The 11,775-nt window shown below is 44.6% G+C and overlaps 1 protein-coding gene across 1 annotated transcript in view; it reads left to right on the top strand.

Annotated features, from left to right (window-relative positions):
• The first annotated feature begins 5,604 nt into the window (after positions 1-5,604).
• SPRED1 (sprouty related EVH1 domain containing 1) overlaps positions 5,605-11,775 on the top strand; it is a 62,136-nt gene continuing 55,965 nt past the window's right edge. The window contains exon 1 of the mRNA XM_062619334.1: positions 5,605-6,355. Coding sequence (XP_062475318.1) covers positions 6,324-6,355 — 32 coding nt within the window. The 5' untranslated portion in view covers positions 5,605-6,323. The remainder of the gene's footprint in view (positions 6,356-11,775) is intronic.

The raw sequence follows: 11,775 nt of genomic DNA, 5'->3' as shown, positions 1-11,775 counted from the left end.
CCGCTGCCTCCATAAAAAGCAGTTTTGCAGTGCCACCCTTTTCTTGCTCCCCCTTCTCTGTTATCCATTCTTGGGCAAGCATGGTTGTTTTATCTAGTTGCATGGTTAACTGGAAATACTGAAAGGCTAACCAGTTTTTATTCCCCATGCTAGTTTTAATCTGGGTGACTTCCTCAGTACAGTTCATTGCTCAACACACAAATATTTGGGCCACTTAAGGTGCAAGACAGGGAAAGGAGCAGAGTAGGAGGAAGGTGAGGCTGCTTCTTTCAGTGGCAGTGCTGCCCTAGCTGGCCATCCTAAGGCATATAAGGTTTCACAAAAACTGAACGTATGCTTATCCCCAAACATCCTGTGAGCATGCTCAAAAAGGCTAAAATGAAGTTACTGAAAAACAGATACCACAGATCACCACTGTGATTGCTGTGCACACCAGTCACATCAGCCACATCAAAGCTACAACAGCTGATACATCTGAAAAATCATGTGATGTCCCCTGCATCCTCCCACCTCGGTCTCCATTTTTCCAGCATACATAGCCTGCATTTCCAACACATAGCAGCAATTGCTAGCATTTTTTTATCTCATATAAATAGTTCTATGTTGTTACAAATCAATAACTGGAATGATGTACAAAACTGATATTCCGATGAGTTAGCGCCATCTGAAATATACTGGAATTGAGAAAAAAATTTATTCTAATGTGGTTTTTATCCTGTTGGAAAATATTTTTTGAGACAGTAGCATCAAGTAGAACAAGAACTTTTTTATCTTGCATGCAATAACAGAATTCCTGGTTAGAACTTCACAAAATCTGACTTTTGTAAAAGAGTAATATAGATTTAGTCTGCTCAGTTTAGCTAAATCCTGATTAAGATGTGTGTAAAGACCACCCAGAGTCTAAGTCCCACTAGGATTCTGAATGAAAGCTATTACAGAAGAAATTCCCAAATGACCTCTAGTAATTTTCCTAAAAATGGCAGAACATCCATCCAACCTTCATTTTTTTTGTAAATTTATCATTAGGATCTGGATAAAAATAAAAGCATCATTGTGTTTAGTGGAGGCAGAGTTCAAAACTTTCGTATTTAGGAGTTAAAACCTCAACTGAGAATTGGTCACTTAAACCCTGCAATGTCCAGCTAATCTGGATGTCATTACTTAACTTCCACTGATCCTACAAGGGATTTTAAGATGTGAATGCAATCCTATAAGAATTCATGCAACTTAACCTCCCCTCATAGCTCTTCTAGACATAATTCTTCTGCCACAGACTGTGGCCTGCTACTCCATGGCCACTCCTGACCACCTCTGTTGTCAGAGACAATCACAGACACACATGGAACCATTCCAAGAAATGGTGAATAAGCATATTGGGCCAAATGTACACTGGCTCTACACTCAGCAAAATTACATGAGAAATGCTTTAGTCCCACTTAGTCAAGTAAACATGTTTTGTAACACAGAGGAGATTGCTGCCTCATCATAATTACGCCTGGTCAACTGAGCATTTTTAAGACTAGTGTTAGTCACAGAAGCACAAACACTGACGAGTTTGGGATGCATACATGTGTGAAAATGACAAAAATAGAGAAATTCAGAATACAGATTTTTATTTTGCTTACATGTTACATGGCTTTCTAATTACATACGTTGCCTTCATTGTCCTTTAGAAGTAACTGTTGCTTCCCCGTTTCTCATTTACAAGGGTCTCTAGAAGCAACCCAGAGAATATTTGCACCTCAGAGGTCCACGCATATCAAAACGTTACAATGGGGCACTGGCATTGACATATAAATTAGTTTTTGTAAAGTGCAACTAAAGTAGGCATTGGATGTAGGAAAATAGCAAAAGCAATGTAAAAAAATGATGATTTTTAACCACATTTGCCCCATTCTGTACTGGGCCTATCCTGTCTTTAGCTAAGGAGTCATCTCTGTACCTACACCAGAAAGTGAATATAGCTCAGCATTGCTAGTGAAAAGGACTAGCAGCTTCCCTTTTTAGAGGTATCTTCTCCAGGTCATCTAGAGGAAGGCCAGATTTCAACAACAGGTTATCACTTAAATCACACAGAAAGCAAAGAGACAAGGAATGTACAAAGAAAGACAAGACCCCAAAACATATGGTGCTTGGGAAACAAAGTGGTCATTTGTCTAAGGTTTCTGAATGGTGTCACCCATGCCTAGCCCACTTCTGCCTTGTTTGCACAGGCAGGGCTCACATATATTCCTGAAATAAACCATTTGCACTGAAAACACCTGATAAATTTATTTCTGCTGAAAAAACAAACAAACAAACAAACAAAACCAAACAACCCCAAACCTGAAAAACAAAACCAGCCCTGAAAGAACCTGCTGCCAGCCAAAGGACACCAGTACTCCAAGATTGTGTTTCCCCATCTTTCCAACCTGAGCAGAGGTAAACAAACAAACAGGGTTTCAAATTCAAGACTAGCGTAGATTTTCTGTCCTCTTTATGGTCCTTAAGCGAAGGGAGATAAACTGCTTGCAACATCCCTGCTATGCATACTGCAGCATGAGACTGCTTGCAGAAGTTGAAGAGCCACAGGTGAAGAAGCAGTGGATCTGTCTCCCCTTTCCTCCTCCACACAGACAAATAAAAGGTGCAGTTTTCAGCTGACAACTGAATACACATTTTATTGTTAATAAAGACACCCATGAAAACCTTGAGACTGAAATGATTTGAAATTATTTATGATGTATTACAAAACAGCACATTTTATTGAATTGCCATGATGAAAATAACTTTTATATTAAATATATCTAAGAAATTTAAAGAAATGCACCCAGATTAATGGTCTTTCTTGTCATCATTGTGTCTTTTTTATAAGATGCATTGAATAGAGCTATACCACCATCTGACCAAATGAGCTGATCCTTGGGCATTCTTTTACAGGATTGTATTAATCAAATTATCTTAAGAAAGCCATTAGCCTACCGAATGTTACATATTTCAACTTTGAAGACAATAGAAAATCAGAATTAAATTAGCAGGAAGTCACACTATCAGCCAGTCACAAGACAGGAAGTTCTCTGAAACTATTCCCACTGCTAAGGAGAATAATATTATGTCCCCACAACTGATTTTCAAAGCCCTTGAGGGGGTACTATCAAATACTCAATTTGATTTATGTGAATTGCAGAATAGCGTAAAAATGGGTTTGTAATGTATTTTTAGTGTTGGGATGAGATTACGCCATGAATAACTGATCCATTTTTGCAGTTTTTACAAAACAATTGGAGATTTTCCTCTCAAAGCCTCCCAAAATAAGGAAGCCAGCTTTCTTACTGCAGGTTTGAGATGTGTGCTGCTTGAAACACAGTACAGGGCTTTTATCATATAGAGAGAGCTTGAGAGCTGTTTTTTACTGTAATCATTCCATTACATCTATGGCAGAACTCTTTTGTGGAAACACAGAATTTTGACCCATAGGAATGCCAATGAACATAACATCTAGAAATTAAACCTGTCTTTTCTTGCCTGCTATCTAAGATAAAATGAGATCTATGTTTAAAATCCTGACAGAAACCATATATGCTTTTTCCTCACTGTAGCATTTCCAATCACAGGAAAAGGAAGCCTTCAAGAAAAATCTCTGGACACCATTAAGACCCACAGACGAATTGGTACTTTGAAACTTCAGTGAAAAGGAAGAATTTCCTTAACAAATACCCTTGGTAAATGCAATACAATCCTGCTTCTGAGCATTCAGAAGACTCAAGTTTGTAGTCTGGCCTACAATGACATGAGGCACTGCAGGTTCCCTTGAAAGGGTGAAAATTCCTTCTCTTGATTTCCCATGGTCCAGTCTCTCTTCCTTGGGAAAAGCAGCCAACCTACAGGAGTGTGGGAATCAGTTGTGTTACGATTGCCAAGGGAATATCACCTCATCTTTTTCAGACAGGAAGAGAGAACAGCTCATCCCTGTGCCTGTGGCACCACCAGAGTTGGGAAGAAGTCCCACAATTACAGGAAAATAATAGAATGGGACTAGCACTGACAGAGAAGGCTCACGGAGACCAGCTGTGAAAAAGTGAGCGAGTACACGGGGGATAACGAATGTGCACCAGGGAAGCAATGTCTCTTACAGAAGCAAAGCAGTATTTTACTCCATGTATTTCGGACAGTGAGATGTATCAGTTGGCAGGCATGCATGCGAAGACTAGGCAGGAAGAAATCAAAATCCAACCGACACACAAAACCACAATATAATCTTTTATTATAACCTAATTTACTTGATGGTCTGACTCATGATTTTCAAGTCCTCGGGGTTTACAACACTGCTCCACTTCTCCACCAGATCAAGGGGTACATTTACCTTCCAAGCTCCTGAAAAGGGATTTGGGTTCTGTTGCTGCTGCTTCATTTCATTGCTTGCCGGGGTCAACTACAAACGTCTCAGTTTCAGCGTGCATTGAGAAAAGGGTCAAGGTTTCGTACACACCCCGATGCCATCACCCAGCTAGAACCGCGCTCAGGCTTCCAGAGTTAGGGAACTCGTTACGGAAGGGCTCCCTCCTCTTCCAAGAGGCGGCGGTGACCCTCGCACAGCTCGTTCAGGGACGTACTCTGCCACCATCCTCACACGGCACACCTCAGAACAGCGGAGACCCCTGTTAACGTGCCTGCACCTCCCGTTTCGCCCGTCCACCCGCTTCGCCGCCGCACGGCTGGCTGAGGGAGGTGATACCGGCGCCAGCTAAAGCGAACCGGACACGAGGCTCCGACTCGCCACATCCCCCACTCCCCAGGGGCTGCCGCACGCTTCAGCTTAGAGAAGTACTTAAAAGAGTGGAAGCCCAACCCGCCGGTGATCTGTCCCGCCTGCCCCAAGCCTCTCGGTACCTCCGGGGACTGCCCCCGAGCCCGCCCCGGTCCAGTCCGCAGCGGCTGCCCCGGGGTCTGTGCGGCCCCGCGCTGAAGAGCGCCGGCAGCCCGCGCTCCGCCTGGGCAGCGCTGGGCCGGGCCCAGTTGGGCCGGGCCGAGCAGGGCTGAGCAGCGCTGGGCTGGGCTGGGCTAGAAGCTGATGGGACGAGAGTGATACCCTCGAGTCCCCGCGCGATGCCTCCCCTGCGACCTCCGAGCAGGAAGGAGGGCGACAGCGGGACAACTCCTGTATCCCTCCGCGGCGCCGTGCGTGCGTTTGCGGCGGATGCGGCTGCTAGGGAAGCGCGTGAGGCAGCACCGCAGGGAGGGAACTACTTTCACGAAACTCGAGCTCAGGGCAGCGGCGGATGCCGTGGAACGGGCGGCGGCGGCGTCGCGGGCCCGTCCGACGCGAGCTCAGGGTCAAGGGGATTACTTTCTTCCCCTCGCTCTTCCCTCTTCTCCCTCCTCCCTTTTCCCCCTGGTTATTTTGGATCAAGCTGTGGCGGCGGAAGGAGCTTGAAGTCAACGCTTCCGCCCAGTTTTCCTGTGAGGAGACGGAGGCGGAGGCGGCTGCGAGGAGCCGAGACGGTAGCTAATGGAGTTGCTGCCGAGGAGGGAGCGCGGCCGCTGAACTTCCCGCGGGCTTCTTCCCTCCCCTGCCTCTCGTCCTGCGGCAGGGGCTCCTCTCTCCCAGGCTCTCTGCTTCGCTCCTCACATAAACAGCCGTGACGCATCCTCCCTCTCCTCCGTCGTCCCCCCCTCCCCTTCCCACCCCTAGGCTGGTTTAAAACGCCTCCCTCCCCCCGTCACCAGCTTTCTCCTTGGGGCCGGCTCGTCCTCCCTCCGCAGTGCTCGGCGTCGCTTCGGAGGGGGTGGGAGAGCCCAGCCGAGCCGCTCGCCCCCCTCCCCCCCCTTCCGCGCCTGACCCTGCCTGTGGCGGCTCCGGTGTCTGGAGGAATTTCTGCCGCCGCCTGCCCCGGCTGGGCGAGGGAGGCAGTAGAGCAACAGCGAAGGCAGCTGCAACAGGAGATGAGCTGCAGCGGGAGGACGGTGCGGTGCAGTTTTTTGCATCGCGGAGCCCTCCCTCGTCTCTGCCGCTCTGTCCCCCTTTAACTGGAAGCAGCTCAAGAGCAGAAGATCCGTGGTTGTTTCTGCTGTTTCCACCACTGCCTTCACCACCATCATCATCGTCATCTCTAAAGACAGGGGAAATACACTCCAGTGCCGGACAGCAGGATTTCTTGTTTCTAGGATAAAGATCGCTCACCACACCGTTTTCCCTCCTCCGCCCCCCCTTCTCAGCGCTGCCCGGGCCTGGCCGGGGGCGGCAGCCCGGGGGGTAACAATGGTGAAGTTTCTGGTGAGTTCTGGCTGCGCCCTGGCTGCGTCGGTGCTGCTCCGTCTCCCTGTCGGATCGCGGTGAGGAGAAAATGAGCGAAGAGACGGCGACTTCTAACAACGAGTAAGCGGCCGTTCCCCCTGCTCGCCGCGGCGGTGGTTCCCCCCCCCCGGGGTTCGGGATCGGGCCGAGGCTCGCGGCTCCACGCCCGTGGGGCCCTTTCCCTGCGCACGTACGTGTCCTGGCCTCCCCCTGCGCGTACTGCGCATTTCTGCTCGCGTCCATGGAAGCCCTGAAGCTCTCTCTTTGTGAAGGGGCTTGGTTTAGAAGGGCTGTGAGCGGGGGGGTCAGAAAAGCGTGCTTTAATTAAAGCCCGATAGAAAACGGTGCAGGTAACGACAGTGTCTCGGGGGAGGTGGCAGGGGAAGGGTTTCGAATGCCCAGAGAGCTATCGGCACGTACTGCCTCTGATAATAATCCCATTACTTGTAGATATTTCACATGGAAACTAGTGTGTGGGAGCTTCATCCTGCAGGAAACTGCTCCTGAATTTTAATTGGATGAGTCAGTCAGTGTAAATACAGCTAAAACCTACCCTGGAGCATTTTTTTTTCCCTTTTAATAAGCACTTGGGATCTTGAGTCTTGATTATTGTTTGATTATAATAAGAGGAAGGGGACAGTTCAAGGCTCTCAATATTTTTAATGTGACTGGTTTGGAGGAAATCCAGAGAATATGTGTGTGCGCGCGGCTGTATCTCCCTTCATGTAGTCTGAAATACATTTTGGGTCGGAGGAGATAAATGCTTGTCAGGAAACATCCGAGTTCTTTATGGCGTTGAAGAACGAACAAGAAGTATTTTGAAACTTTCGCTGCCATCGGGACGTTTAAGGTCAGTCGCTGCAGTCTCCGAGCCTTAGCGTTACGATTTGCGGTGCCGACTCGGGCCGACTTTATGAATGATGCGGGTGGTGGCCGCGGCCATGGCGGAGCGGACATAGCCCCGCGCCCGTCGGTGGTGCGTCTGGGCGGCAGCGGCCGCCGAGCGGCTCCGCGGCGGGAGCGCGGCGCTGCCCGCTTCGCTGCCTTCCGCAGTAAAACCTGCCTGGCTTCCTTGGCGCTCCTCGAAGCGTGGCGGCCCGGCCCCGAGGGAGCTGTACGGGCAGGGGCAGCGAGCCCGGGGAGCTCCGCGCTGCCGGTCGCGGAGCGGGGAGCGGGCCGGGCCAGGCGGGAGCTGCTGCGGCGCCCGCGGGGCCGGGAGCGGGGAGCCGAGGCCGCCGCCATGTTTCCTTTTTTGTGAATCGCTCTCATTTGCATACCACAATCTCCATTCATAAAAAAAAAAAAAAAAAAAGGAGGGGAAAAAAAAACACAACCACCAACCCTTGCCGTCATCGCGGCTGACCTGCGGCAGAACCTGCCCTGCAGAATACCTCGAGCCGCTGCTTACGGTGCAGGGACCCTCCCGCGGGCAGCGGAGGAAGGTCTCCAGGACCGGCTGTATTAATATGTGCTGCTCGCTGGTTGTTGACACAGTTATGTGGGAAATATCAGCTCGGGGAGGTGCTGGGAGCACGTGATCCGCTCCATTCATAAAATACCTGGCTGTCCATTCACAGTGCAGCACAGCCTCTGCATTCAGCGGCTCCGCGGATCAGACCTGCACGGGGAGAGGAGCCAGGCGCAGCGGAGAGGGCGGCAGAAAAACGGCTCATGGCTGCGAGCAGGGGAGCTCGCACTGAAGATGGGGGGTGGGCATTTTCATAGCGTGTGTTACGTCGTTTTCTTGTAAAGGAGCGTTATTTCGGAAGCGCCTTGTCACTGCGCCGTCTAACATTTAAGCAGGGAAGAGTTTTATTCATAAAACACTGAAATATTTTCCCCTCCAGATACCGACTCAAAACCAAAATATTGAAGATCATAGTCATTATTGTGAACGTGTTTTCAAGACAGTATGTTAATACATTTTTGGCAATTTACATTTTATTGAACAATACCGTCTTGTATCTGCAAGATATCAGCATAGTGTAGGAAGGAAACCGATCGTACCAAATGAGACATATGAAAATACTGCCTGTTATAAAATGCAGGTAACAGTGAAGACAACTAAATTGATAGAAATCAGCAGTGCAGTTGTGGTTTGGTTTGGTTTTTTCCCTGATTGCATTGAGGATTTTGCAGGAGATTAGTTATCGCCATTTCTCCTTAACCTATGCCGTGGCTGAAGAAACCTCTGAAATAACAGAGAAATGCTTTAATATGGCAGAAACTGTTTAGAGGTCAGTGCATTAACTTTGATTTTAAATATTTTTAAAATAAAAAAAAAAAACAAACCAGCAACAAATTGAATGAAACTTGGTGATGAAGCATTCCTGAAAGCAGTGTATTTGTTTGATGTAACTGTTTGTGGTGCCAGTGTTAAAATGGTGATGTTCGCTGCTCATGAATACACTATTTCATTATCTTAACAAATTACGCTAAAGTGATCTTTAATTATACATTTATGGAGTGGAGAAGTCTTTGTTGGTAGTGCAATTTAGGGGAATACCTGAAAGATTACTAATCTTTACTTAAAATGAGAAAGGAAAGCTTATGTACAGTATTTGGTTTGGGTTAACTCCCTGTTATAAAGCTGAATGTGTATAACCTTACAAAACACTATAAACAGTGCTTTTTGTCAAATAATAGATTCTTTTAACTTTGGTTATGAGGATATGAGAAGAAAAATATCGCTTTTCTCTGTTTCAGTTGCCCTTTTTTTTTTTTTGACAGCATTTTTGGTGAGGCCAGAGTTGTCATTTCTCTTTGGCTTATTTTGCACGTAGCACAAGCATGTCATTTGAAATGACTGGAAAATATGCTTGAAACTCCAAACAACTATTTGTGAGAATAAGGCGGATCTACAAATTGATTTTCATCATATATTAAAAGTCCACTGTGTTTAATTTTATCAGTATAATTGGTGACATCAGTGGCCTTGAATTCATTAACAAATCTCTTGGCATATAAGGGTAAATACAGGTTCTTTGCAATGCATTTTGTGTCATTGTGGCTACTGGGAGTGTTCTGGTAATTGAGCATTTTTCTTTGTTTATAAAACTTCATGTTATGGAGTAAGACATAAGTATTTGTGGTGTGGAGTTTTACCTAAGTTAGTAATGTTAGATTCTCACCGGTGGTGAAAAAAATTAATTAAAAAAGCTGCATTAAGAACTACTAGGTTTCTTGTCAGCCATGAACATATGGAAGGCAGCCATATGAAAAATTATGATTGCCATGAATGAGTCCTCGTTGGTGATTTTCACACGGTTCTTATATGTTTTTGTATTTGTCAGGTGTTAGTTAAATGAGAGTATTTCTGTACCTCCAGATAATTTTACCTCCCCCTTTTGCTTTCCCAGTGGTGTTTTGCAGTCACTGTGGTCAGCACAAAGACAATGTGGTGTTCACAAATATTGTCAGTTTCTAAATGAAGGAGTTAGTGGGATTTGTGGGTCAAATTGCTGTTCGTGCAGCTTAACATAATAATGTCAAAGCAGGCAGGTCAGCAAGCACTGTACCAAATTTCCTGATTTGGTGGCAGGTTTTATTGCTGTCTATAAATGCTACTAAATTTCAGTGTTAGGTGAAACAGAATGATTGTTACATTACGTAGTCCCCATTCAGCAGGGATGAATGATGACAGACTTAAGATGGAGTCTGAGTTGCTGTTACTGAAAAGTAGGCATGCTGCTTTATTGGCTTGTTTACTTTCCTCTGTATTGCAGGTGGCCTCTTTCATTTTCAGGGAATGCTTATGATCTTGAATTATATTCAGAGTTGGTTTTATGTACTTCTACAGATTCAGACTGTCATATGCTAATTATTTTGCTACATAAATATAGGTCATCTTATGCTAATTTTCCTAGATAAAGAGATTATTAATTAAACACAGATATACAGGTATATACTAATGCTGTTTGTTTAACAGCTTCTGGATTATGGTGTTACAAATATCCTCAGTGTTGATTTCAAAAGTAAAGGTGAACTAAATTTTTAAAATACTTGGTATCTTCACGTCTTCCTTCAGTATTTATGAAAATGCTGTTTATGCTTCATTTGTGCTTCAGAACTTCTTATATTACATGCCTAAATACTGAAAGATAAACATGAAATCATAGGGCAGAAAGTAAAGCCAACTAGTTTGGTTTTATTAGCTCTCGGAGGGTTTTGACACTTTTCAGCAGGCTAATTTTCTTTCTGCTCTTTAGGGCATATCTATAAACTTTGGAATTCTTCATCCCTTAATGTAATTTATAAAAAGAGGCAAGATTTTATTTTTGTTAAGGAAAGCATCTTCTAAACCGAGTGATTATATGAAATCATTGCAATACTGATATATTTTCTTTTGGGGGAATGGCTCCTATAGAGTCCTGGGGAGGCTTTTCCACTCTTATGAACTGCTTCTTGCTGTCTCTTTGGCTTTGTGTTACACGATGCTATTTTGAAGGTGAAACTATATTTGCATGTTATATAATCTGTGAGTCAGGGGGTTTGTTTTGTTCTGTTTGGTTTTTTGTTTGTTTTGGGAGAATTTTTGTTTGGTTTTTGGTTTTTTTTGTTTTTTTTTTTTTTTTTAGCAGAAGAGTTCACCTTAGCAGCATTTCCTGATTACTGTGGTGTTGCAGAAAAATATTTTCTGGATGTTTTAGCATAACTGGAACCAGTGATAATACTTGAATTAAAAAAATGCTGAGTGTTTGCCTTGTTTATTCAATTAAAATTTAACATTTTTGAAGTGTTAAGTGGTAGTGAAGACACCAGCCTGTGTTTCAGAAGTAGAGGTGTTTCTTGAAAGAAATACATCTTGATAGGATAAGAAGTCATGGGATTAAAGCAGAGGGCATTCCTAGTGGGTTTTAGGCTTAACACCAATTTTTTTTTCTTATTTACCCATTCTTGTGTATATCTGGACAAGTCGTATGCATTGGTGATGACTTGATGGGATATGAGAAACATCATAAACAAAAAATACTTCTTAGAATATTGGCACAAATTTAAAGAGGAGACAAAGGAAATATTTTTGTCTTTTTTGGTTGTTACTCTCTGATTGAAAAAATGTAACTGTGATATGGCATACAATGTATTTTGGCTTAAATGTTGGTGTTCTAATGTTTAAATGTCTGCTTTTTCCCTGCTACTTTTGTTTCTCAATTGAAATGTGTTGCAGCTTCCTTAAAGGAATTTGAAAGATGTCTGGGAGTTGCCGTGTTTTTGAGGATCCCAGTTTCTTTATATTAAAAAGGAGCTATCTGTGCCTTTCCCCTCTTTGTTCTAATGTACAACAGTATTTAAGCAAGCAAATTCTAACTAGCACAGTTTGCACAGTCACTGAATGGCTGGAATTGGTTGTAAACAAAAAATAAATGGTGCCTGAAAATATAAAATCTGTTCCTCCTTTCTCTCCCTTGAAAGTACACGTTTCTCTTTCTGAAAGCACTTCTAGTCCTGAAGTATTTATTTAGGTATTGGCGACTAATGTGGCACAAATATTACAATAAAAA

Source organism: Pezoporus occidentalis, unplaced genomic scaffold (assembly GCF_034315485.1).
Source record: "Pezoporus occidentalis ecotype Australia unplaced genomic scaffold, CSIRO_AGI_Poc_V1 ctg21, whole genome shotgun sequence".
NCBI lineage: Eukaryota > Metazoa > Chordata > Aves > Psittaciformes > Psittacidae > Pezoporus > Pezoporus occidentalis.
Note: the sequence above shows the minus strand (reverse complement) of the source record. Positions and strands in the feature narration are given on the sequence as shown.